Source organism: Amblyomma maculatum, chromosome 1 (genome assembly GCF_055883805.1).
Source record: "Amblyomma maculatum isolate TAMU_Amacu chromosome 1, ASM5588380v1, whole genome shotgun sequence".
Classification (NCBI taxonomy): Eukaryota; Metazoa; Arthropoda; class Arachnida; order Ixodida; family Ixodidae; genus Amblyomma; species Amblyomma maculatum.
The window spans coordinates 244,195,400-244,221,910 of record NC_139344.1 but is presented as its reverse complement, the minus strand read 5'-3'; the positions used below and the strand labels follow the sequence as shown (position 1 = coordinate 244,221,910).

General features: G+C 44.7%; 2 protein-coding genes across 2 annotated transcripts; both read left to right on the top strand.

The window, feature by feature from the left end:
- Positions 1-1,437: 1,437 nt before the first annotated feature.
- LOC146206105 (pfs47 receptor-like) lies at positions 1,438-6,179 on the top strand. The gene is made up of 2 exons (XM_084590751.1): positions 1,438-3,724; positions 5,633-6,179. The coding sequence occupies exons 1-2, from the start codon at positions 3,641-3,643 to the stop codon at positions 5,879-5,881; spliced, it is 333 nt and encodes a 110-aa protein (XP_084446877.1). The 5' UTR covers positions 1,438-3,640; the 3' UTR covers positions 5,882-6,179.
- A 9,635-nt stretch (positions 6,180-15,814) lies between these two features.
- LOC146206104 (pfs47 receptor-like) lies at positions 15,815-22,861 on the top strand. Its single transcript, XM_084586990.1, has 3 exons — positions 15,815-16,513; positions 17,176-17,378; positions 22,333-22,861. Exons 1-3 carry the CDS (start codon positions 16,039-16,041, stop codon positions 22,579-22,581), a joined length of 927 nt encoding a protein of 308 aa, XP_084443116.1. The 5' UTR covers positions 15,815-16,038; the 3' UTR covers positions 22,582-22,861.
- Positions 22,862-26,511: the final 3,650 nt, after the last annotated feature.

Sequence of the window (26,511 nt, the reverse complement as noted above, 5' to 3'; positions counted from 1 at the left end):
GCGAGGAGACCTCAAGTTATTTGCCTGAACAGCGACGTACATGCACAATGTAGTCAGCTCGCTTTGATAATGCTTTAGCGCAAAAGCTAGGAGAAGGAATGCAAGGAAGACAGGGCAGAAAAAGCATTCACTAGTCACCTTTTTTTCAGTTCCTCTCCTAGATTACGAGCTGATTTGTGCAGAACATGCAGTCAGCCCATATGTAGGCTTATTACATGACGAGTAGTTATCGACAGGGAATTTGGGTCATCCTTATCTGCACTTGACTTTGAGTGAACTCGGAAGTGTATGGGCGCTGCATCTATCTCACGAGCTTTTATTGCGGGCGGCATAAAATAGGCCAATATCTGCAGGGAATTTAGTCGAATATTATTAGAAAACTGCGTGCGGATAAGGAAGTCCTCGACTGAAATAAATCGCGTACAAAGTAGAAACTTACGCCATGGTGTTGCGTATACGTGGCGCAAGCGATATTGCTACCCGGACCGACACCTGCCTATACCGCCTAGGAAGAAAAAAAAAAAAAAAAGGTTGGGGGGTGGCACTGTCAGTCTTTTTGTGAGTGTTGAATTGCTTAGCTGCAGGAAGCATGTTTTGTTACCTGATGATTGAATGCGTCAATGAAAAATGAAATGCAAAGTACGATGAGGGAGGGCTCGACAATATATTGCGGGTGCAATTTCATAGAAGCGATGGATTCCTTAAAAAAATTACGCATGTGAAAGTGCCGGTACACTTGTTACCAGGGCTATGACCATTCGAATGTTTTTATCCTGAATAATAATCTTCACCTCTTTCTGATACACTTGACTTCTGCGAAGTAATATAGGGACGGAAATTTATCGAGCCCTCGATTTCTGTGGGTGCTTTATTGGGTCCGCCCCGCCGCTGTGGCTCAGTGATCAGGGCGCTCGACAGCTGTACCCAAGGACGCGGGAGCGAACCCCGACCGCGGCGGCCGCTTTTCGATGGAGGCGAAAAGCTAGGAGCGCGTGTATATTGCAATGTCAGTGCTTGCTAAAGAACCCCAAGTGGCCTAAATTTCTGAAGCCCTCTACTACGGCATCCCTCATAATCAGTGTCGGATCAATGGACTTACATAGCAAATCCAGTGTTCCTTTGTGATCTTCCCCATAGGGCGATCACAAAGCAACTCCAGATAGTACCTTACGTTCTGCTGAAGTGAGGAGAACAGAGCTAACAGTCAACATTCTGGCAAAAACCTTATTGATTTTCTGCTCTGCCTGATGGGTGAAGGCTCAGATGCCACTCACCCACTAGCTTGTTGGGGACGTTGGCCCGGCCCCGGTGCTGCGCTCACGTCAGACGGGGTGTCATTCATCTCGTCAGCTGTGTTTGCCTGCTCGGTGCGTCACGCGATCGGTTTTTTTTTTTCTTTTCTCGGGGCGTCTCGGCACGCATCGATGTGACGAGTCGGGGCCTTGGGCTTCTCGGAAGTATCGGCTAGCGGTCAGTTTACAACGGCTGAGGTGAGGTCCGGCATCGCTGACTCTACCAGCGCGATCTTACGTATTTCTTAATCGCCTATCTCTGCTCGACTTCACTGTCTCTTCTGAAGAGCCGAACTTGCGCAGGCGCTCACGCCGTCCCTCTCACCAGCATCCACCGCCATCCTCCTCTGCGAACGGGGCATCGCGTTGTCGGGGTTCGCCTCTGTTCGGCCCGTAGTGCGCTTCGCAGTCCTCTTCAGCGGCTTTTGCGACTTTTGTTTTCTTCCAGCCGGAAACGGCATGACTGCTCCGTGCTCCTGCCGGCCGGCCGACGTTTTGTCGCACCTCAAATCCTTCCGCTCCACCAGCGCCGTCGAAGATGCAACGGTGATCATAACTCACGAAACCGGGTGGACATGGCAAGCACATGTCGGCAGAATAAGTTCTTGGAAGCGCAAGGGCACAATGATCTAGTGAACCAGCCTAAGCGCGTTAAGGCCTGCGCACATTGTACCTTGAATTTGGCAAATGAGACCAACTACACGAAAGGGAATCAGGCCCGCGCTCTAACATCCCCGCCTCTGGGTTTGGGAAATTGTACAAAACGAATCCTACGATTTCCAAGAACATGCCAAGAACATCCATTAGCCTAAAAAATCACTATTTTTCAATCGTCGGTTATTGCTGTGCTCACACGTGTGCTCACTATCCTGGAAAATCAACTTTTTCTTTTTCAAATTTGAGTAGGCACTGCACTCAGATCCAGTCATATTAAGCTACACATGACGGTTCACCTTCCATAGGGCCACTTCAGCTCTTGATACCAGATAAAAAAAAATCCTTATAAAAGTCGATGAAAGTCGTGTGTAATGCTTTCGGCTCAAGCAAACAATGTCAATTTAGACAAATTACTTTGTCGATCTAGCAGATTGCGATGAAAATTAAAAAAAAAAAAAACTACTCCTAATATATATCCCTTAAAAATCGCTAACTGCGTTACTCTTAAAAGCACGGAAGCTGACAGTTGTACTAAAAGAGCTGTGATCGCGGATAATTGCAGCTCAGCATAGTGACTCTAAGTCAGACTATTGATTTTAGCACTGCGTAGCGACCCATGTACCCATACAACGTGTAATCTTGGCAGTTACAGCAAGTTAATGGTATTTTAATGGTATTTATTGGTAGTTTAAAAAGGACAGCAAATGAACGCGGTGTAAAGGAGCCATGAAAGGGGAAAAAAAAAAAGAAACAGACTGAAACGAGACAACTACGACCCGCGAACTACCTGTGTCTAAAGAAACAGACATTGTTGAGCCCAAAGGTATTCATGAGTGACAAATTGGTAGTTTATTTTCATAATATCCTTAATCTAAAAGCAAAAATTGAAATTACACTTTTTTTTTTCACTGATTTATGTAACCGAGTGCAATCACATATATAAACAGAACTACAGATATGACGCAAATTCAGTATGATTCAAAACTATGCTGGGCGCTGAATCAGGCAAAAAGGACTCCGTGTAGATCCCGAATACGAGTTCCTGGCTGGCGTCACATGCATGAAATCAAACACCCTCGACAAGCAGAGAAAGAGTATTAGAGAGATGCTGCGATAACAAACGCGGTAGCGTTGATTCGCTTAACGCTGTTTGCCAAAGCACCATGTTCCTGATTTCTTTATCGCGAATTTCAGCATTTACAGGCTACTGCAGTCGCACTACTTAAAGCACCCATTATACGAGAGAAATCACTGACAGCGAAGAAAGAACCATTCCGATCAACGGCAGCCACATATGGCCGACTACGGACGTAAGTTTTAACTGCGTGGTTGCACCACAATGTGCGGTGTATATAGATTGGTTGTCTGGAAATCTGCACGGTATGTATGTTAGTGAATGCGCCAGAGGTGGAGGAAGTGGCATGGCTTGGCACTGAATTCCTTAGGCCCTTATGAGAGCACTCAGGACAGTCATGCCCACCGGGGTAGACACCCACTACTAGACGCGCTTGGAATTTCCACATAAGGGTGTCATAAGCCCTTACTCATGTTACCTCGCAGCCAGCCAGTACAGCCCACCATGCCACTGGGTTTTGTGCCGCGGAGACAGCATCCCTAACAATGCTGTGTCTGGCGGTAAAGACGTGGGAGGCGCGACCCTCTTCGTAGGGCGTGTCGCGCATGGCGGTGACATGCTACCGGGAAAAGTGTCCCGTTCTCAAGGCGCCTGTTATGTGTCTTTCGAAGATCGCGAGCACAAGTACAAGGAATACCAGGCAAGTGAACTGTCGTCATGACTGATTCTCTTCGTCCGAACAAAAAATCTTTGGAGACGCTTAAGCAGCGCCGAAGAATTGACGCAATAGCGTGCGTGCTTTTCCGACACGTTAGGCGACTGTTGGCGCGATCACAAGTCAGAGCAATAGCTTCCATTCGGCAGAGCGAGGTGTATACGCTATCGCGTAAGATTAGAAGGGGCTTATCCCTGCCCAAAGTTATTAAGAAGTGAAAAATCATGGTTTTTCATGGTTTTACTCGGTGGTTTTGCACTCGGAGATTGGCACAGAGTTTGGAAAAGTGCTAATTATATTTAGTAGGTTAGATTTTTGGGAAACCGAAAGGTGCCGTATTTCTTTCATTTCTCGGCGCACTGCAACACTTACAATTACTGCCATGAGATTTGGAGGCACATACGTCTCGGGTTGACTACTAGATGGACGCTAACGGGAAACAAAAATTATATATATGGCACCACCCTGAACTTTGTGCAAAAAACGGTTGCATCCTTATTTGATACCAAAATTACGTGCGCCTTGTTTCGCGACAAGTTTTGTCGCCTTCCTCTCAAACCTAAGACACGACGGCGCCTCTTCGACCGAACAAGCTGTATGCGCTATTTATTGCATATAATCACATGTTTTGTTTTTTTCGCATTCCAGTTTTCTTTTCACTATCATTATAGAGCCGCGGGAAAAATAAAAAGAGCCCCTCCTTCCCCCCCCCCCCCTTTTGTTGGCCACAAAGTTATCTTATTTAAGCAACAGCGTTATGATTAGTTATAACCCACACTCAGAAAGTGCTCAATTTCTCGGACATTCTGAACGCAATGTTAAACATCACGATAACAATTAATACCTCCGTGTATCTTCGACAGTTCTATTGGAATTTATTTTCAAAAACGTGCCCCATTGGTTTTCTATAGCAGACTCACTTTTCAGAAGGAAAATTTTTCAAAGCATCCAAGTTTAGACCGCTTCTCTCATTATATTCATAAAGTATTTTGCTATTCTTATCAGCTGTCTCAAAATTACTTGAAAACACACCCCAATTGTTTTCTGAGGAAAGCCTTAACTTCACGTTTTCGGCACAGCAGAAAATTCAAAAGCGAATTTTCTCTACATATCGAAATCTTAGACCATTTGTATTATATGGCCATGAAGGTATATGTTGCAATATTCGGCAGTAGCTTCACAATTAATTTCAAAAAGGCCGCCCGTTGGATTTCTATGCCGCTTTAACTGCTCACTAGGAGCGCAGCAAAACTTTTAGAAGTATCGTTTTGCCATGCATCGGAAGCTTAGACTTTTCCTATTAACATGAGTATAACAGTCTATCTGACAGTATCCGATAGATGCCTCAGTAGTAAAAGGGGCCCCAGATATCAGACCTCGGTCTAATGTAACCATACATCCTTTATGTTGACCCCCCCCTCCGGCCTTCTGGTTCTCTCTCTCTCTCTCTCTCTCTCCGAAGGTTCAAATGTCCGGCCACTGGCCCCCTGTGGGTGTCGCTGATGAAATCGCTATCTAGAACTTTGTGCTGGACAATTTATTTGTACGAGAAGAAGAAATTGTCGGAGCTGGGGCTTTAAAAGTTTCTGAATTTTCAGAACTGCTGCGTATTTGCTTTCCGTACACAATAACCAAAAAATGTATAGAAAAACACAGCATGAGAGCGGCATGAGTTCAAAATAGCCATTTGTTTGTTGTCGTGAACCGTAAACAGCAATGTTAATTTTTCAAGTTTAATTCTCTTTTGTAGAGTGTTTACTAAAATGGCTTGCGATAAAAGTCCACAGTTATCTAAGGGTCGACCTTACGCTGCCGCTATCAAAAACGACTGAACGCACACAAAGAAACACGGGTGGCACCACACAATATGGAAATAGCTGCTTTGTTTCACAGGTGCTCGTCTCCAACGGCGCTTCACTGTCTTGGCTGCCAGCATCTGTCGGTCAAGTGCCGAGCGGAGCCATCCAAGGGGGTGTGACCGGCCTCGGCGAGCCGCTCTACATCGGCCGTGCCCGGCACGGAAGCACGCTAACCATCGGCAAGATCCATCCGTCCTTGAAGTGTCTGTACGTCCCCTACGATGGCAAAGAGCACAAGTACGCCGAGTACGAGGTCCTTGTCTGCGACGCGCTCAACTTCTGAGGAGCCATGGGCTGATGTGACGGAATCCATGAAACATTAGTGCTCGTTGGGAATGAGCGGCAAAATTGCTTACCGTACCAAATGATTGATCTGTTATCTTCCCATGGGAAAATTGGAGGACAAACAAGGAGCGGCGATTTCCGGAGCGGGTGCTGAGAAAGTACTTTCGTTCATGTTACTTATCAGGAGTGGGCCACAAGGTCCCGTCATAATCAATAGCCCAGCATGTGTCACTGTCTGTACCTGACAATAAATTACCACTGGATCGAAAAGAGGGTAAATAAAAAGAAGAACGTAATGACTAGCTTTCGGTGACTGATACCATTTACTTTTAATTGGAGCTATTTGTGCCGTGTAACTTGCATGTTCTAAGTTTGGGTCGAACGTATTGGAGCGAATAACTAGTTGTATTTTTTGTGAATTCTAATTCACACGTGCCATCGCAAATCGGAGGAGCGACTTATATGCTGTTACATCGCACGCCATGAAATAAATTTACTTTACCAAATCTACCAAAGGACTATTGCAGCCCAGAGACTTGACGGCCAGCTATTGGGCACTACTGCCTTGAATAACAGGTGCGTTTTCCACCTATAAACGTTCCTCGGTATATTCCAGCAAAAAGAAAACAAATCTCCAGAACAATGCTCAAAATACTACTAAACGCCTAATCGTTTATTTCTAACGTTTATTTGCACTTTTCTCTAGTACTTACTGTAGTATACAAAGGGAGCCAACAGCCACTGACATAAACGAAAGCGTTGGAGATGTTTTTATCAATGATAATAAATAATTCATTGTGGATGTAGCTGGCTAGAAAGTAAAAAAAAGCTGTCACATTTCTGCCGGTGGTATTCGAACTCACGACTTCCGAATTTCGCGTCCAATTCTCTGCCAACTGAGCTACGGCGCTTTTTTTTTCTTTATTGCATGGAAAAACTTCCGTAAAAAAGGAACAACTCCACTTACTTAAACATGTTGTCCATGTCTAAAGTTACCGGGCTGCTTAATACGAGCCCGTCATATACCCATCCCGACAATGCGCAATCATCAGAACATCAAAAGTCTGGGAGACAAACACATGCGTCTAGATACGGCATCCAGTTTGGAGGTTCTTCACGTGCAGCATATATACTTCTCACCAAAGCACACTGCTCCCGAAACACGGATTTGGAAGATCTTGGTGGCTCTGCATGCCTGTCGATCATGCGGCTTTTCCAAAGGCTGAACAGTCCCATCAACACAAATAGATCGTAAGGCACGACAGAGTTTTTGTCAGGAGGCAAAAATCTAATTGTATAAGGCGTAATTTCAATGTCCTTTTTAAGAGTTCTTTGTAGTATGTCCCAAAAGAACATAGCATCACGGCACAGAATAAAGCAATGATCAATTGTCTCAGGCACGTTACAGAGACGACAATTTACCGACCAGGGCACAAACATCTCCTTATTGTGAAGAAATGTCTTGACAGGCAACGTCGCTGTGTGTAATTTGAAAAAGAACTTTTTTGCAGCTGCCTGAATGCACATTTGCCTAACACGCTTTAGAACAGTGGTGTCCAAAAACCCCAGGTAAGGCTGCCGATACAACGGTGTAGGGAACAAAGACTCATTGAGAGCCTGGGTCATCTGCTTTCTCGAGAGGCTATACAGGTAACCTACAGAGAAACGCACAGTGAGAAAATTGAAAGTGTCAGCAACCTCCTTAAGGAATCCCCATAAACGCCCCTCACGAGCCTGCCCAGTTGGTGCGAATAAGTAAGGCAAATGTGGACTAAGACGCCTAGTGAGCACAGTTACAAGAAACGGATGGTTTGCAGATTTGAAAAAGAAAAAAACGGGAAACAAGTTGATGCACAAACAAGTGAACAAGGCCCACTCCACCAGACTCTAAGGGAAGAAACAAGTCACGCCGCATGGGCTCCCATTGAGAGCGCCAGACAAATGTTGCAAATATTCTGTATATAACTTGTACTTTCCTCCTCGCACAATGCAGGACTTGAAGGACATACGAAAGCTTTGCAAAAGAAAATATGTTAGAGACCTGTGCCCTAGCAAACACTGAGAGTTCCCTACCCATCCAAGCCTGCGTTTGTCGCCGCATAGGTACGATTTGTGAATCCCAGTAAGCTGCGCTGTTACGAACTTGGTGCAGCGGAACCCCTAGGTACTGAAGAGGACTACAGTCCCAGCACATGCCTCCAAACTGGCTTGGTCTAGTGCCCCAGTGTCCCAACCAAAAACCTTTGGATTTATCTAAATTAAGGGCCGCGCCTGATACATCGCAGAACTGTTCAGTCAAGTGTAAAGCCTCAAGTACACTCTTTTTGTCAGAACAAAAGAGGGCGATATCGTCCGCGTAAGTTAAAATCTTAACTTCACATTGAGTCAGAGAGAAACCACGGATGGCTGCACTGTTAATTATACTGAGAGAGAGGGGTTCCAGATATAAGCCAAACAACAGTGGAGACAGTGGACATCCTTGACGAACAGATGATTCCAGTGGTATTGGCTACGGTAGCTGCTGCTCAATCTTCTACCTTCTTGGTATGTTCGCTACCAACACCCTCCTCCACACTAGCGGACGAGGACGTCATGTGACACCCCAAGTGTCATGTAGAACTTGATGTAACGCGGGCAGGCTGGCAGCTGTGAGAACCCTCTTATACTACCTATGACATCAAGGCTTCCAGATTCGAAGCCCTTGTTAAGCTAATCCACAGATCAATGTAGAGGAAATGAGAAGACTCATTACGAGATAAATACGAAGGAAGTTAACGGCCACTTACGCAGATGAATGCGTAGGAGATTATATTGTTACGGGACGGCAAGAAGATGCACACAAACAACAGAGAAAGAAAAGATGGTCGATGACTGAGAGATGATTTAATGATTTGCGGTGGGGACTAGTACTAGTGTTCCTGCCCGCGCCACTGCCCGCTTCTTCCTCGTCCGTAACATTGCCCGGGGCCACCAAGTGATCGCCCCGATCGTGGACGAGGAAGTTTGCCAATGCCGATGAGATCCATGGCATGACAATGGGCGTGACTATAACGGCCTAAGAAAAAGAGGAAAAGGGAAGAAGACAACGGCTTGTCGACACGATGATTCCCGATGAAGCCTGGCCCAGGATGCTTTCGGGCCATATCGGGTCAGTGGGTTCGTATTGTGTTCGGCTCTCTCTTCGTGTCCTGTGGTTGTGTGGGTGGCGTCTCGTGTCAGTCTCTCCTTCGTCGTGTCTTGTGGTCGGGGCGAGGGACGGGACGGTGGAAAGAAGAGGTCGCATCGGGACCGGCAGGCTGGGGACCAGCTAAGTGATGCCTTCTAGACCTTCTACCAACGGCACAAGAAGACGCAGGGCGCCGAAGCTCCGGGCCAGGATGACGAGTGATGATGACGTACCCCACATCTCCAGCAAACGTTACAAGGCGGCAAAGCGGATGCACACAGATAAAAGAGAAGGAAAATGGTTGATGACTGAGAGATTATTTAATGAATTGCGGTGGGCCTAGCGCAAGCGCTTCTGCCCGCGACATTGCCCGCTTTTTCCTCGTCCGTAAGAGTATATATTATAGCGAGGGGGGGGGGGGGAGGGGTTAATATCAAATAATGATGCAAGCATTGAGAAAACTGAGTGGGCGCGGCGGAACCAGCGTAGGCATGTGGTCTCACAAGCTTCTCTTCTGCCTTGTGCAGGTTTTTTTTGCCCAGTTCTGCCGCATCAACGACTGCAGTAAATGGATCAGCAATCGATACGTGTTTTCTGGCTGCACCGTCACCTTTGGAGCCTCTTCTTTTTGATTGTCCATTCCCGCGTGACATCAAGCCTGGAACGCCACCTAGCCACCACGTGACCTTGTCCGAATCGCCTTTAAAAGAACGTCAACAGGAATTTGTCTTCAGTTGGCGCGGCGGAACCAGCGTAGGCATGTGGTCTCACAAGCTTCTCTTCTGCCTTGTGCAGGTTAGTACTGATTACTGTTCTGTTAAAAGTGATTGCCGCTGTCTTCTGGTTTTGCCGTGCCCACAGCAGTGCGTTGAAATTGCCTACAATGCTTTTTGTATGTGCAAACTGCTCCTATGTGGAGACGTTGAAACTAATCCCGGTCCGGATTCTAATGAAATGCTGAAAGAATTACTTGAAGGGCAAAAGGGCCTAGCCACTGAAGTGACTGTTTAGAGAGTGCAACAGAGCAATATGGAAAAACTCATGAATGATATGAGACTAAGGTTTACAGCCTTGGAGAAGCAGACAAACAGGATTGACACTCTAGAACAAACAATATATGAACTCCAGGCGAAAATAACTGATTTAGAAGACAGTAGCCGCCGCTCAAACCTTATTGTTTTTGGAGTAAAAGAGGAACATTGGGAATCTGAGGCTGACTTGAAAAAGAAGGTTCTAACTAAAGTTTTTGCAAAAAAGCTTAAAGTATCTTGCAGTTCTGTGGGCAGAATACACAGGCTGGGCAAAAAGGCAACAAACCGCCCTGTAATTGTGTTCTTCCAGGACTATAACGAAAAGCAAGAACTCTTTAAAAACTGCAATAAACTAAAAGGCAGTAATATTTCAATACAGAACGATTATTCACGAAACACACTTAGGAAGCGTAAATTACTGTGGGACAGCGCAAAAACAGAAAGGGATGAAGGGAAAAAAGTTACCTTGATAAATGACAAGCTGCGAATCGAAAAAATGCTTTACGCCTGGGATGACAGCGATAACAGCAGAGTTCAACTCGGTGATAAAAACAGTTATTAAAGCAAAGATTGACTTTCACAACCTCGTGTTAAGGAATTTCGCTTACTTAATATTAATGCACGTAGTGTTGTAAATAAATCGGAGGCTTTGGAGGCTATCTTGTTGATTCACAATCCACACGCCGTAGTTATAACCGAGACTTGGCTGCGAGATGATATTGATGATGAAACTGTTTTCCCCCGCTCTTATCAAGTTTTTCGCCGTGATAGAGCAACACGTGGAGGGGGAGTTGCGGTCCTGGTGAATCAAAACACAGAGGCACACACGTTGCAGCAAATAGCTAATCATGAAAGTGTGCCTTTAAAACTGTCGTACGGTTGTAGATCATTTGTGCTTTTTGCTGTATACAGACCACCTGATTCACCACCTCAATATTTATGTGATCTGGCCGATCACATGTCTAAATTTCGCCGTGATAAAGTATACCTTGTCGGTGATTTTAATCTCCCAAATATTGACTGGAATAGTCCCTTCCCTAGTACAATCAATGACATAAATGCTTCATACATGTGTGATATTATGCTGATGCATAATTTGCAACAGGGAGTTAAGCACCCAACGCGCATACACGGTGAAGCTGCATCTATTCTCGACCTCGTCTTTCTCAGCCAAGAAACAGAACGTTTTACTGTATCAGTTGAAACTGGGTTATCTGATCACTGCATGGTGGTTTTTACTTGTCCCATTCTACAAAATGTCGATAGTGAACCAGCAAAAATTATTTCCGTGAAAAACTTCTCCAGAGCTAATGATGAAAGTTTGTTAGATTACTTCAGCTTACGCCTTGACATGTTTCGAGGAACTAATGTTGATGAACTCTGGAATAAATTTAAAGAAATCTGTACGTACTGCATTGATAACTACATTCCTAATAGAACAAAGAAAACGTGTAAAAAAACTCCTTGGATCACGCGAGAAATAATACATTTGAAAAGAAAAATCAAACGACTGTAGCGTGGGGGTGCCTGTCGAAACATAGTTAAAATACATCAGGCTAACTTCACAAGCGCTTTGCGGCAGGCTAAACAAAATTACTTTCAGTATAGCCTGCCAAATTTCCTTCGTGACTCACCACATAAGTTCTGGAAATTTTTATCGAAAAAGAAAAAAACGATTACGCGCATTTCATGTCAAGGTGTGCAGCTTGCTGATAAATCACAAATCTCTGAGGCATTCAATAAGTATTTTCAGAGTGTGTTTTCCCATCATGGTTTATTTGTTCAACCCAGTACCATGTCTCCCAACTCGACCCCCAACATTGTTTCTTCATCTGGCGTATTCTCCATGCTACTCAACCTCAAAACTAAAGCGTCCGCTGGACCTGACGGGATACCAAATATTTTTTTGCGCCGTTATGCAGAAGCCATCACAGAGTTCCTGGTTGTTATTTTCCGCAAATCATTTGAAACAGGAAACATTCCTTCCGACTGGAGGAAAGCGCGGATTCTGCCCGTGCTGAAAAAGGGTGATCCTGCCTTGATTGCTAATTATCGTCCCATATCAATAACTTCCACATGTTGCAAACTTGCTGAGCATATCATAGCTAATTACATAACTACATTTCTAAACGATAACAAGGAGCTTACCCCCCATCAGCACGGGTTTCGAAAAGGATTTTCTACTGTCACTCAGCTAACTTCTGTCATTCATACTTTTGCAAGTGTACTAAATAGCGCTGGTCAAATGGATGTTATTTTTTTTAGACTTCAGCAAAGCCTTTGATGTTATTTCTCATGCCAAATTAATTTACAAACTTGAACTTATTGGTCTTCCTAATTTCATAATTCGTTGGATTTCCTCATACTTTTCTCACCGCACACAATATGTTTGTATTGATGATTGCTATTCAAATCACCTGCCGGTCACTTCAGGCGTCCCACAGGGAAGCGTCCTCGGACCTCTCCTCTTTTTAATATATATATCAATGACATTACTAACGTTATAACTACCCCTGTTCAAATTAGATTATTTGCAGATGACTGCGTTTTATTTCACCAAATTACTTGCCAAGATGATCAAGTTTTACTAAACTCCAATCTTCAGAACATACATACATGGTGTAATAAATGGGATATGAAGCTAAATTTAGAGAAAACTGCATACATGAAGATAACTAACAAAAAGGCTTCCTCCTCATTTCCTTACAATATTTCATCTCACCTTCTGACCGAAGTCAGCGAGTACAAGTATCTAGGAGTTACAATAACGAAAAACCTGAGCTGGAATAAACATGTATCAAACGTATGCTCCTCAGCCTTTCGTAAACTCTGCTTTCTTAGACATAAACTAAAACTTGCCCCACCTGAACTTAAAAAATTAACCTACTTTTCAATAATAAGGCCATCTCTAGAATATGCGTGCACCGTATGGGATCCCTACACTAAACGTAACATCGAGGCCCTCGAAATGATTCAACGCAAAGCCGTACGTTTCATTTTTTCAAAGTATCGTGTAACTGACTCACCAACGACACTCATGAGAACTCACGGTATTGAAACATTACAGCTGCGCCGGAAAATTCAGACTGAAACTACTTTTCTTGCTAAAAAACCATAAACTGTCTATGAATGCAGACCCCTTCCTTAAACCTAACACTACGCGCCAAACACGAAATCATCATGCACAATCATTAACCCCTTACAGTGCTAGGATTAACGTCTTTAAATACTCAATTTTTCCACGCACCATTGAGGAGTGGAACAGATGCCCGCCAGATCTTTTAACCAGAGCTGATTCTTTTGACTCAATGTTTTCTTCATAGCATTTAATTTGAGAGCCATTTATTTCTACGTTTACTTTTTGTATTTTGCATCTGAGCCTTGTATTTATTGTTGTATTTTGTGTTACAACTTGTATTTAACATTTTTCAATTTGCTAATCCTGTTCTTTTTGCATATATTGTGTATTCGCCCCTCCTGCTTGGGCCTACTGTAGGCCTGCAATATGTTCTAAATAAATAAATAAATAGAAGAGGTCGCATCGGGTCCGGCAGGCTGGGGACCAGCTACGTGATGCCTTCTAGACCTTCTACCAACGGCACAAGAAGACGCAGGGCGCCGAAGCTCCGGGCCAGGATGACGAGTGATGATGGCGTACCCCGCATCTCCAGCAAACGTTACAAGGCGGCAAAGCCGATGCACACAGAGAAAAGAGAGGGAAGATGGTTGATGACTGAGAGATTATTTAATGAATTGCGGTGGGCCTAGCGCAAGCTCTTCTGCCCGCGACATTGCCCGCTTTTTCCTCGTCCGTAAGAGTATATATTATAGCGGGGGGGGGGGGGGGGGGGGGGGAGGGGTTAATATCAAATAATGATGCAAGCATTGAGATAACTGATTATAAAGTAGAGGAAAAACGACCACGAGCGGCTGGTGGGATGCGATCCCGCCGCCGGCACGTGGTCGTGGGTATCCCACCAGTGGCGACTTTTTGCTTCTTGTTTCTTACCAAGATACTTTGCTTGTCTTCATGTTCACGCTGTTTAAATTAATATTTCTTGTTTCTTGTCTTGTTTCTTGGTCGAGCTGGTCGCTCACATTCGGCACGCTTCCCGAATGTAGTGTTGTTTTCGAAAAAAAAAAAAAAGGAAATATAATCAAGACGATCAGACGTGTGCAGTATGTGGTAAATCCCCAGAAACAATTGAATATCTTTACTGGAAAATGGTGGTATCCATTTCTTGAAAGTAAGGCGAGCAGCACTTAAGCACTATGTCAGCGCGCTGATACTTTGAATATGCACAACCAACTACCTACATTTGTAACATTCCTTAAGCTGAAGAATTCCTTGATGCACTCGACGGGATTTCCGGAGAGTAGAAGTACTATAGTTTACAGGACACGTGGCCTGCGAATAAGAACTGGTAGCAGATAAGAGATAAGAAATCCAAGAGTTTCATTGTCATCGCCATCATCAGCAACCACTTAGGCATGGTATTTAGGCTTCCCCATGAACCTAAACTGAATGAGCATGCTATGTTTGATATTGTCACGGAGGAACGAGGACGCAGTAGTTGAAGGATAGAGGTGTGCGTGGTGTCAGAAGTGGGATTGCGTGGGAACGTGCGCCCGTCTGTGACGCGTATTATTGCCGTTCCCCGAAAACTGCAGCAACGGAAGTACCGGGTGCGTCAATGAAAAATAAAATACAAACTTACGTTTTGTTTCAGCATGAAGCGCAGTACGGAAACTGAAATGAAATATTAATATAATAGTTGTATGGATCAAAGTTACATACTGTAAACAGCGTAATAAATCGATGGCGTCCGTCGCGCCATATTTGCGGCATTGAATAAGTTAATTTGAAAACTCGACGCGGCGTAAGTCCGTTAAAAAGAATTTAAACCATGTTAAAAGGCAATTGTTGCTGAGAGCTGTGTCTGAACACAACCTAACGGTAACAGACACTCACTGAAGACAGGAGTTCATTACGGTGAAGGTAATTGTATAGTGTAACCGTTGTCATACTATCATATTATGTCTGCATTCGTGGCTGGTTTTGCTGCTGTTAAGAAAAAAAACATGGTATTATGCAACCTAAAGGGGAACATACCCCAGGAAATATGGTCGTATTTTATTTCAATGTTGTGAATTAAAAAAAAAAATAAAAAATTGTACCTACAGGAATCGAGCACATGTCTTTCAGTCACGTACGTGGCATGAATCTATTGCGCCACAGAAGCGACGGGAAGCGTTCTTTAAATGCGCTCTTTTTCGTTTTGATTCAACATATTGATAATAGCGCGGCGGATGCAACTGGCATGACCAGAGGATTACGGCAAGCAGTTTTAATCCATAAAACTATTTTATTGCGTATGCATTTTAGCTTGTGCCCTTCAATGTATACTCAGAAAACTTATACCTTTATTGGCTTTATTGACTGCCTTTTTGTTGTGTTTTATTTTTTAGCTACGTCACCCGGCACTTCCATTGCTGCAGTTTGCAGGGAATGCAATACGCGTAGCACAGGCATCGTGTTCCTGTTCTCGTGGACTCGGGCGCGCACTTACGTTCGGCGAGCAGCTACGGACACATTCCCTTGCTAATTGTATTCCAAATTTACAAACTTTCAAATTTTTTGCTTCACATTTTTTTCCTTTCATTCACTTTTGTGATCTTAAATCTTAGGTTTTTGTTTACTTGATGATTAATTTAATGCACTAATTCAGTATCTGTAGGGCACTTGGCAGTCCACACTGAACCCAATCCCCCTTCGTGGGTATGTGCCATTTATCAAGGCAGAAGAAGAAGAAGAACAAGCGGAGCCGGCAGCTTGCGGACATCACCTTGCCGCAAGTATTTGGAAAAAAGAGGCCGAGAGAAGCTGGACCGTCGTGGACTTCCGTCTCCTGCAGTACAAGTCAACTCTGGTGACTCGGGTGCTGCTTCTGATGAGTCATGGACGCCTCATGTGAGCAGACAGCACCGCCGAACCAGATTTGTGCTGACGGCGCTTCCTATGACCAAGGACCATCGTTGAACCAGAACTGTGCGGTGGGGAACAACTCAGATGGACAGACAGCCTCACCGAACCAGAACTGTACCGAACACGACTCACGCAGGCAAATAGAATTGCGGGACCAGAACACTGCCGAGGAGCTTCCGTTTCAACGGGCAGCATCGCCAAACCAGAACTTTGCCAAGAATGACTCGTGCGGGCAGCCAGCATTAGTGGACCACAACTGTGCCGGAAACGATTCCTGTGGGCAGAGCCCGCCACAAAGCCAGAACTGTGCCGGGAGTGATTCCTTTCCTTTCTGGCGTCACATCCCTCCACCTCCGCTCTGGTACTGCATTAGTACTGCACGCATCAGCTATATCTGCTTCTGCGACAAAGACGGGCGCCGCGAGCATACAAGTTTCACCATTAAGGGTTAGTAGCTTCTTATAATACATCGAATTAGGGCTTCTGATGAACACGAATATGATTATATACCACTCTAAGATGATTCTACGTGTCCACGGACCACGGTGTGTCAGCGCCTATAACGCAGCGAACAACAATTGACGTGATGTGGTTATGGTTTAAAGGCCAGCGGTACAAAAAGCTTACCAGAACAGTATATTGTTCTGGTAAGCTTTTTGTACCGTTGGCTGAGGTGTTCACTATAAGTTGTTCACTATAGGCACCGAAAACAAATTCAGCTAAAAAATATCTGTACCATCAAGTGAAGGACAGCCGTAATTTGGCGTATGCGGCAGGGTGTTGAATAAGTAGTTTATGTTCGACAGCTATGTATATACTATAAGTGCCGAGTCACATTTGGCTGGGAGCCTGCGTGAACGGTGGTGCATGTCCCACAGGCAGAGCAGCCCGAGTTGATTTAGACTCAAATGTTTATTAGCTTAGAAATTTCTATTCACGATCATACTGCGTTTCGTGTCACCGCAACGAGTGCGTCTTGTTGAGCACTCGAACAACCACTGTACAACGTGCGCGGAGACATAACTTCAAATGGAGTTCTCTTTCTAAAGCGTTGCATTACGCAAATTCTTCACCAACGCATGTGATGGATTTTTGAAATTGCCTCGCAGCGATCAGCTACAAGTCTCCATGCGTCTGGGTGATCTGCAAAGGAGGATACGTGCCGGTAAACGCGGTGCCTGGAGGCGACGACACGGGAGGCGAGATTACGTATGTTGGACGCGCGGTGCACGAGGGCAACGTGATATCTGGCAAGGTGCTCACCATCCTCGCCTATTGCTACGTGGGTCACGATAAATTTGAACACTACCAGGTCAGCGCAACAGGTCTGATTCGTTGATTTTCTCACTGTTTCACATGCATTGTTATCACGCTGCTAGGGTCTCCACTATACATTTATGATCGCCTAATTATACAGAAGTTGCGATCACAAGCGCGGGAAGAATCGCGCATGGCGGAGTCGGCAGCGAAACACACGCTGTGATGGTGGCAAATTTGCCAGGTGTGCAAAATGAAAGAATCTTGCAACTCTGTTCCGCCGCTTGCCACTTACGCACCACTCATGAAGCAGTGGTCCAAGTCACGTGGGTGTAAGTAGAGAGCTTGGATTTTGGTGCGGGAAATGGCTCCTATAGACGGTGGTATGAGAAGCTTAATGTACCTAATAGACCCAGGTCATGAGAGACGCCAGAGTGGAAGAGTCTCTCATAATTTGAGAACTCCCTCAAAGGTGGAATAAGAATCAACCTTCGAGGGCACGTTACTCCTGGGCCATGAAAGCACGTTTATATGGCTTGGTTAAAGCGGAGTGTCGGGTGACCGGTAAATGTATAAAGTGGTAGTTTAACACTGTACGCTAATAATGTATGAGATATCTGAGGCAAAAATTAAAAGATTGGTAATTAACCTAGTAGAAACTACATGTACGCGAAAGAGGCACCGCAAAAAGGAGCCGCAGACGAGAGCCTTCAACGCTATAGCGCCAAATGCACTTAAAAGCAGAGCTTAAGGGTAAGCTGCATTTTCCCCCCTCTTTGTTTCCTGCAAACTCAGACACCACTGAATGAAAGCTATCAGAACTAACGTTTCACATCCGGCGAAAGGGCAAGAGTCTATAAAGTAATATTGTCGCAAGTTCACGGTTCCTGGGAGATGATATACGCATTGGACTGCTAGGCGATGATTATAAGTCCATGTTTCAGAAAACTCTAATTTCGATAAATCATTGGCTATTACGATATAATTTAAGCAAAAACAAAATTTCTGCCTTGCCAAGTAGGTGGCTTAGTGCTAACAGCTCCCACCTTTCTGGGCCTCCTCTGAACTATAATGCAACTTCATGAGAGCAGCTGAAGTCTAGAACATGTACAGGCCAGGTGGCCAGCGACCTCGGCATGCCACTGAGGAATGTGTTTTGCTCTCCACAGTCTAAGCCAAGTCCGTGTCGTCCGAAGGTCGCGTGCGCACTTTTTAAAGGCAAAAAATAATTGCTATCAGCATCATCATGATCGTCATTATCAGAACTGCTCCCAATGAAGTGTTTTTCACCAGTTAGTCTTGTCCCGTGCCAGCTGCAGTACCCACCTCTGCCCAGCAAATGTACTTATCCCCCGCCTGTGATTTTCTGCGGCATCGTGTCTAGTCTGCCTTCCCTCGGAACCCAGTTCATTACACTAAGGGACCGTCGGTTATGTTGCCTTCGAGTTGCCTAGTCTGGTCGTGCTTATTTATTATTCTCAATTTAAACAGGTATGTCATTGACTCACGTTTATTCCTTAGTCAATCCAGCTCTCTTCCTGACTCTTAGTACGTTGCATATACAGCCCTTTCAAAAGTGTAGATCCCACGAAGTATTCCACTGAGCCATGCAGTGGCGCTGATTTAGCATTAGTGGAGGTCCTTCCCATCGGAGACGGTAGGACAAAAAATATTACCATCAAACGATTCGAAATACAGAAAATGCATTATAAGCCGCCCGAAGTGGCTCAGAAGCACACCCCCTGGGCTCTGGACTTTTGACAAAGACTGTACATAAAATTTTCTCTTTACGTTACTACGCTGTCCTGACTCTAATTTCGACTCTTTTTTGTTAGCCTTTAAGTTTGTGAGTACTGGAAAGATACAGCTGTCGATAATAAACTGCCATTCATGACCTGCGGATGCCTGCCAATGCACTTGATTTCATTTTTATTAATGAGAAATCATTTTAGTCTCATAAGCCAAAATCCGACGATGTCCGTGGCTCGAGACTCGAATGACGTGATCACGCCCATGAACGGCGCCACAACGTATGTAAGATGATATCTATAGCCATGAATGTTAAAGCGTGACTCAGGAATGACCAGAGATAGATCCTTACTCATTTTTATTACGCTGCGTAGCGAGACAAGAGTACTTCGAAACGTAACGTACTATAAGTTGTAGAGAGTCTGTACAGGCATTACGCACAGTCATTACTCACAGTTATACGCATCACTCATGACTCAAATTCGTTTTGCAATGTCGCATGACTTAGTACCTTACGAAGTAACGTAACGTTCGGTGTAGGCTTGGTATACAAACGCGACGTATAATCATGACTCACTGTCCAAATCATGTCTTCTGACTCATAGTCATTATGCAATGTAGCATGACTAGCGACTCTTTATTTATAAACGAAATGAAGGTAAGGTGTAGAGTTTGTATAAACATTACGCGTAGTCATGATTCATAATTCTGTGTGTATGTAGCGCAGCATGTGTTTGCACTTGACAAGGTAGCCTAATTTTTTTCACGTTCTCGCACTTAAAAGTAGTCTCCTAGTCATTTAACTATCGTGGTCCATGCTACCTGTTACATTTCTGCTTGAAGCAGATACCTTTCTTGGCCCTTGCAATGCTTTGCAGTGTAGTGTAAACTGTCATGACCTGTCAATATCCGTCTGTAAACTTTACACAACACAAATATCTGCTCCATAGTCTTCTGCGCTCTCTTCAACTTACGTTGAATCCTTTTGGCTACCCTCTACTTTTCTGCACCATATAGGGGAGTTACCGGTAATATGGAAGTGTTGTATACTATTCTTGAGCGATGCCGCCAAGTTGCTAGTCATAATCTGCGAGTGTCTGCCGAATGCGCTCCATTCCACTCTTATTCTGCTAGTTATCTCCCTTTCGTAATCAGAATCTGCGGTTGCTACCTGTCCCAAGTAGACATATTAGCATACAACATTAATATGTTGCTACCTGTCGTAAATTCCTGTTTTGTTCCCAGGCCATTGAACATTAGTTTAATCTCCTGTATGTTAATCTTATGCCCACCATTACTGTAATCTCATGCATATTAATTTTAGGCCTTCCATTCTGCTTTTCCTGTCTAGATCACTAATCATTATTGGTGAACGCAACGTCATCAGTGATTCGGAGATTACTATAGTGTTCTCCATGAACCCTTAACCCTAACTGCTCGCAATTCACGTATGTCAATATATCCTTTAAGGATGTGGTTAACAGTACTACGTGTATCCTATCGCCTTTCCAAACACCGCTTCTTATGTTAATTTTATTATTTTCTTTATGCAGGGCTATGGTTGTTGCTGGAACCACTTCAAAAGCAAGTCAAAATATTTGAATCAGCACCAACGTTCTGACGAAGCTTTATTTAAATAAAGTAAAGTAAATGAGCTGAAACTAGGAACATTTAGGTAGGGTGGGAGTCGAAACCACGTGGCACCTTAAGGTTGCGAGTTGGCTACGCGCGCTATTCACAGGTCACGAATGCCGGTTGGCTGGAGCTAAACAGAGGGAGATCTAGTGAATGCGTGGTGCAGTTGAAAGTTTCATAAAAGAATGGAAAATAATGAAATAAATATACTAAAATAACAAAATACACAAAAAGTAAAGTCAAAGCATTCAAAAATAAAAATAGAAAGGAAGGAAAATAAACGTCACTAACGATAACACATTCATACTCCCGCCTTCACAGCACGTACGCGGTTCAGGAGCTCCGAGTCCGCATCTTTTCTGCATATAGAGGTTGTTTCGTTCGTTTACTCCTTCCTTTTCGTCGTCTTCGTGTTCGTTTGCGCTCTCGTGAAGAACACAGCTGACCTCTCCTGCTACCTACACGGCAATCGTACGCCGTTAAGACATATGGGTCGCCATTCGGCTGTCTATGTGATCTCGGGCCGATATTGGTGTTCAGGTTAGTTCTGCAGGGGTGGACACAGAAATGTCTTCCCAAAGTGTGAATGGCAAAGTGGTACAAAAGTCTTTCCAAGAAACTGAGACACAAAGTAGGGTTAAAAGCTGATAAAAATGTGTAGCTGAACACGCAGTAGGTTCCAAGCAACCTTTCGAAGGAAGTCAGCAGTTAACGTCTCAGTCCAAGCATTTTATCCGAACAGAACCGCAACAAGGGAAGAGGACTTCTCTAAATGGCTCACCTTTAACAATAAGAGCCGTCTCCGGTTCCTTACGGATAATAATTTACACGGGTTTTTTATAATATGCCTTGTGGCAAGCGTGCGTAAAAAGAAAGAAAGAAAGAAAGAAAGAAAGAAAGAAAGAAAGAAAGAAAGAAAGAAAGAAAGAAAGAAAGAAAGAAAGAAAGAAAGAAAGAAAGAAAGAAAGAAAGAAAGAAAGAAAGAAAGAAAGAAAGAAAGAAAGAAAGAAAGAAAGAAAGAAAGAAAGGCCACCGGCCTGCTAATAGAAATCTACTGGTTCTCTTCCTTTTTGAAAAATGCAGGTCCGTAGCTTGATTTTTATGTCGGCGTTGGGATAAGTCCGAGTTGGTACATGTCGACTCCATGTCCTAAATGCACCGGTGCCTTATTTTTTCGGCGGGTTCGAACCGCCAAGAAACTAAGGTCAAATGTTTAATGATGGTGGATATGTAATTGCCGCATCTGCGCCATTTGGTTGCTTCTGTGTGCTGTTGGTTTATTCCCTACTTGCAGGCGACGTTGTGTTTAGTATGAACATTGTTCTCGCTTTGTGGGCCACTACAATTGTAAAAATGCAGCGCGTAAGCTTTCAAAACAAGCTCAGCAGAGAGTAGCAGTACGGCTACAGCAAATGGCTCATCGTAAAGCGCGACAAATCAAGTGAAGCTCGCTATTTCTGCAGTTTCGCCTATCAAAATGAGAACGCTTCCATAATGTGAAAAATGAGGTGACTTTGTTCTTCAGACCCTATTGCCCGCCTTTCATGTCTTTGATCGATGACATCCTTTGTTGCCAATCACAGCCAGTTTAATCACACACCGCGTTGTAACGATCTGGTTCGCAGGCACTCGTCTCCGATGGTGCTTGCCTGGAGTGGCAGGCGGCTACTGATGGGGCAGTCCTGAAAAGAGCCATCCAAGGGGGCGTGACCTCCGATGGAGAGCCGCTCTACATTGCACGCGCTCTCTACAAGGGAATGAAGACTGTCAGCAGGCTGCAGCCTTCTCAGCGCTGCGCGGTAATCACCTACGGCGGCGTCGAGCATCGCTACACCGAGTACGAGGTCCTCGTCTGCAAGACAGTCAACTTCTGAGAGACTAAAACAACTCCTGCACCTAAAGGAAGAGTGAATCCTGCTCGAAATCTCTGGTGAACGTCGCATGCAGCAAAGGGCAGGTTGCTTTGATTTGAGCAGTCATAGCAATTCGAGTCTCTATTGGATAGTATGGCCTTGAATTTGAGCAGTCATAGCAATGAGAGTCTCTGTTGGAGAGTATGGTGCAGGCAATTCTCCCAAGTTTTCAAAATATCCGCAAAAATGCCGCCGTCCGGAAGCGCTCCCGATGGCCTTACGCTTCTGGTGGCATCACAAATCGCGAATTATTGGAATGAAAATGAACGAACATAAATGGTTGTGAATAAAAACACGCTAACGGAATGCATTTTGGTCATTCCTGCATAGGCATTGCGGGCAGAGCAACTATGGGGACCACTATAAATTGCTTGAAGAGCACAGAAGCCTCCATCACACGCATGGCCATCGTCTTCACCGTGGTCATTACGCTCATCATACTCATGGATATTTTAATGTATTTGGAACAACAGTACCTGCGAACACATTATCCAAAACGAATTCCTGAACTAAACGCTTTATCAAAGCCTCAGCCAACATCAAAAATGTTTTCCTACCATTCCGACTTTTTCTTTTAGTCATTCTGAGAAGCCGCCAGTTGCATTGCCTCCGATCCTCGCATCCAACACGCTGTCAAAGCAGAACAGCAGCCAACCTCTCATGCTTCGCCTGCAAAGGAGCTAAACGTGACTGATATATTCAACGCCATATCGTGACCGTAATTCATGGGGTAAATGCAGCTTCAAACCGGCTCAGTGAGCACATAACTGGACTTTCGAAGAAAACAAAAATGGTGGTGGCTTAGCTTGGTTAAGCCTGGATATCAGAAGCCAAAAGCTTCGGAGATGCCATGGCTTAGCTTGTGGTTCCTTGGCGTAGTTGTGGCTTATCTTGTTGTTCACAGTTGCACCTTATAGATATTCCATGGCTTATTATCACGGTGAAACATTGATTACAGCTGTACATCACATAAGATTAAACTTTATTCCCATTCCACATCATCATCACCGTTACACTTCTATACAGACATAAACACAGCCCGGTGAAAGCGCGCGGCACCGGCTAAAGACCAACCGGCTGCGTCGCGGCAGCGGTTGCGGCGGCAGCGGCGGCTCCGACGAGCTGCGACTCTCCTGTGACGTCACGTGATTTGCGCATGCGCAGCTGTGACTTTTATTGCGAAAGCAATACTACGCCAGGTCTAACCGCTCGTCGCTGTGTGGTCGGCAGGAGCTGTGAACTTGGGTCTCACGTTTCACAAGGGACGGTTATGTCAACTCAGCCTGCCGCCACACGCGAGACTCGGAGTTGACTAGCATAGGGAAGCTTTTCGCTTCAAAAGATTTGAGATACTCACGCGAAACGACGGTTCCATGTGGCACAGAAATCGATCGCCGCCGAATACTCTGCGTAGAAACCCGCTTTAGGGCATTAATGTGATTGCTGTAACCCATATAGTGTTCCCAAAGCTTGACGCTAATTAATTTCAAGCATGAAAGGGATTAGTTCATCTGGAAAGGGGCCCACCACAAAGGAACGTCGAACAAATTAACGTAGCGGTGATACCACACTTACATGCGGTTGCCATAAACTGAGGAGAAAAGGAAACAGAGCGGCAGTCGATACTGTCTTCTCAGGCTCAAAGAAACTGCATCAGTTGTGTAAAGGAGTAACTTCCGACACCGAACATGCACCCGACTGCATTTACGAGGCGCCGTCCACGTCTCGTGATTTGCGAAAAAGATGTATATTCGATTCCCATATCTTGCGGAAACATCTATAAAGCCGAACAGGGAGATAGCTAGATGCCTGAAGACCAGGTTACACGAACACAAAAGGAATCTAAGGGACCCAAACGAAGGGTTCAACACGGGAGTTTAAGATATGGTAAGCTCAAGTTCTTTCCATACTAATAATGTTCATCAAATGCTTCACCCCTCGGGATGGCTGGGAAGATAGCAGACAGGGATTATACATTTCGACCGTCCGCGTTGGCGCAGTGGTGCTCGACTAACCAGGGATGGGGATCGAATCGCGGCCGCGGCGGTCGCTTTTCGGTGGAGGCGAAAAGCTAGGAGCCTGTGTGCTGTGTGCTGTGCGATGCCAGTGGACGTTCAAAAACTGAGTTTGGCGAAATTTTCGGAGGCCTTCATTACACTATATACGGCGTCGCTCATACCTGAGTTGTTTTGGGACGTTAAACCCCGTAAACCAAACGAGGCCTTATCATTTCTTTCAGGCGTGGCATGGCGACGAAGCCATTTTAAATCATCGTATCGATAGCCGGCGCAACACCATGCCTTCAAGTGTAGGGATAAGTCAGCATTTATTGCGGAGGGATGTCAATTTGAAAAACCTCATAACACGTGCAACGTTTCATAGACCAGCGAAAATAGTTTTACATTGCGACACGTGTGCTGCATATTCCGAACGAATTCCCTGCTACCAAATGCTCACAAAAACACAAACCTTCAAAAGCAGATCTTGGAAGTATTGACGACTATAAATATGCAAATACAGACTTTCGTGAAAGGATACCTACGTCAATGGCGCATTGATTACTTGGTAATTCCTGCAGTAGTACTCGTACTGGTCGTAGGACACGTAGCAGAAGCCTCGGCAGCGGAGAATTTTGCCCGGTATTACATCATCGCTGTGCATGGCGCGGCCCACGAAGACAGTTTCACCACCCCTCTCTTTGACACCTGGCATTGCTTTTACGGGTAGGTCATTTCCCCGGCACAAAACCCACTGATAGGGAAGCTTGGCTAGCTGCGAGGCAATTTACCTAGTTTTATTGGTCTTAGACCGTTAACGATGACTTCATCACGCACAGCATTCTTCTGCGTCTTCGACGTTCGTTGTGCCAAGAGCCAATAAAGCGAAGGCCAAGTTTGGTCATGGCGATCCTGATTTATGTTAGACGAAATTCTGAAGTATACTTGAAAAAGGACCACTCCCTACGTTCATAATTTGCCAAGTCTAAAAGAACGCAACCACTTCTGCTCATCCACTTTAGCAGACATTCCATGGAATATTTAAGAAAGAGGCAACAAGAGGAAGCACGAACAGAGATGCAAACCTTACATCCGCAGTTTAACACAATGTTTCATTCGGGGTGAATCGCTCTTAATTGGTTCAAATAGTGATTTGCACAGCGGACTGAGGCAAGTAAATAGCGCACTGAGCAGCCTAACGCATATGGCACGGACATACATAAGCAAAGCAAGAACTTCGCTTGAGTGTGAAACTGCCGGCTTAGGTGTGTAATTTAGGTCTTGTGATTACTGCCAGCCTTCGTTTATGAGTGACGTAAGTTTTTATCGACAGTTTGATGCCTCATAGCGGCATATTTTATCCTTTGTGCGACCACTGGGCATCAACGCTCACGAGCTGTGGTGTTATTCCGAAAAACACCGAACATTACACGCACTACACACAATATATCGGATGACAACGTGTCCTTGAAATAAACCGGTGACTGAAGGCGATCAACATGAATGGCGAAATGAACTAGAGTTACCACAATAAATTAATTCAAAAAACTGCACAACCACTGCGGATATTCACTGAAGAATGTGCATATAAGCAGTCCCAATATATTCAAGTAATTGTGATCAGTATCGTAGACAGCTACGAGCTACGCGCGAGAGCCAGCAAAAAACCCTTGAAATAAATGCTGCAATATAAAGTCAATATATTGCAAATGTGAAAGCTGAAGAATATCTAAATTTCATCCAGCTCATGCCGCTATTTAATGTCATTAGATGTAATTTGGACAGTATATACGGTGGAAAAAGGAGCAAATTACAGCTCACCATTTAGAGAACAAAGGACAAAACATTTAATTAAGGCTATCACGGGGGAAGTTTCTTCCTAGAGTGGGCGACC

Excerpts from the sequence above, each read along its gene's own strand:
- LOC146206105 (XM_084590751.1), top strand. The coding sequence starts at position 3,641 with ATGCTACCGGGAAAAGTGTCCCGTTCTCAAGGCGCCTGTTATGTGTCT. Across the intron at positions 3,725-5,632 it reads ACAAGTACAAGGAATACCAG|GTGCTCGTCTCCAACGGCGC; the intron begins GCAAGTGAACTG and ends TTTGTTTCACAG.
- LOC146206104 (XM_084586990.1), top strand. The coding sequence starts at position 16,039 with ATGGACGCCTCATGTGAGCAGACAGCACCGCCGAACCAGATTTGTGCT. Across the intron at positions 16,514-17,175 it reads TACAAGTTTCACCATTAAGG|CGATCAGCTACAAGTCTCCA; the intron begins GTTAGTAGCTTC and ends ATTGCCTCGCAG. Across the intron at positions 17,379-22,332 it reads ATAAATTTGAACACTACCAG|GCACTCGTCTCCGATGGTGC; the intron begins GTCAGCGCAACA and ends TCTGGTTCGCAG.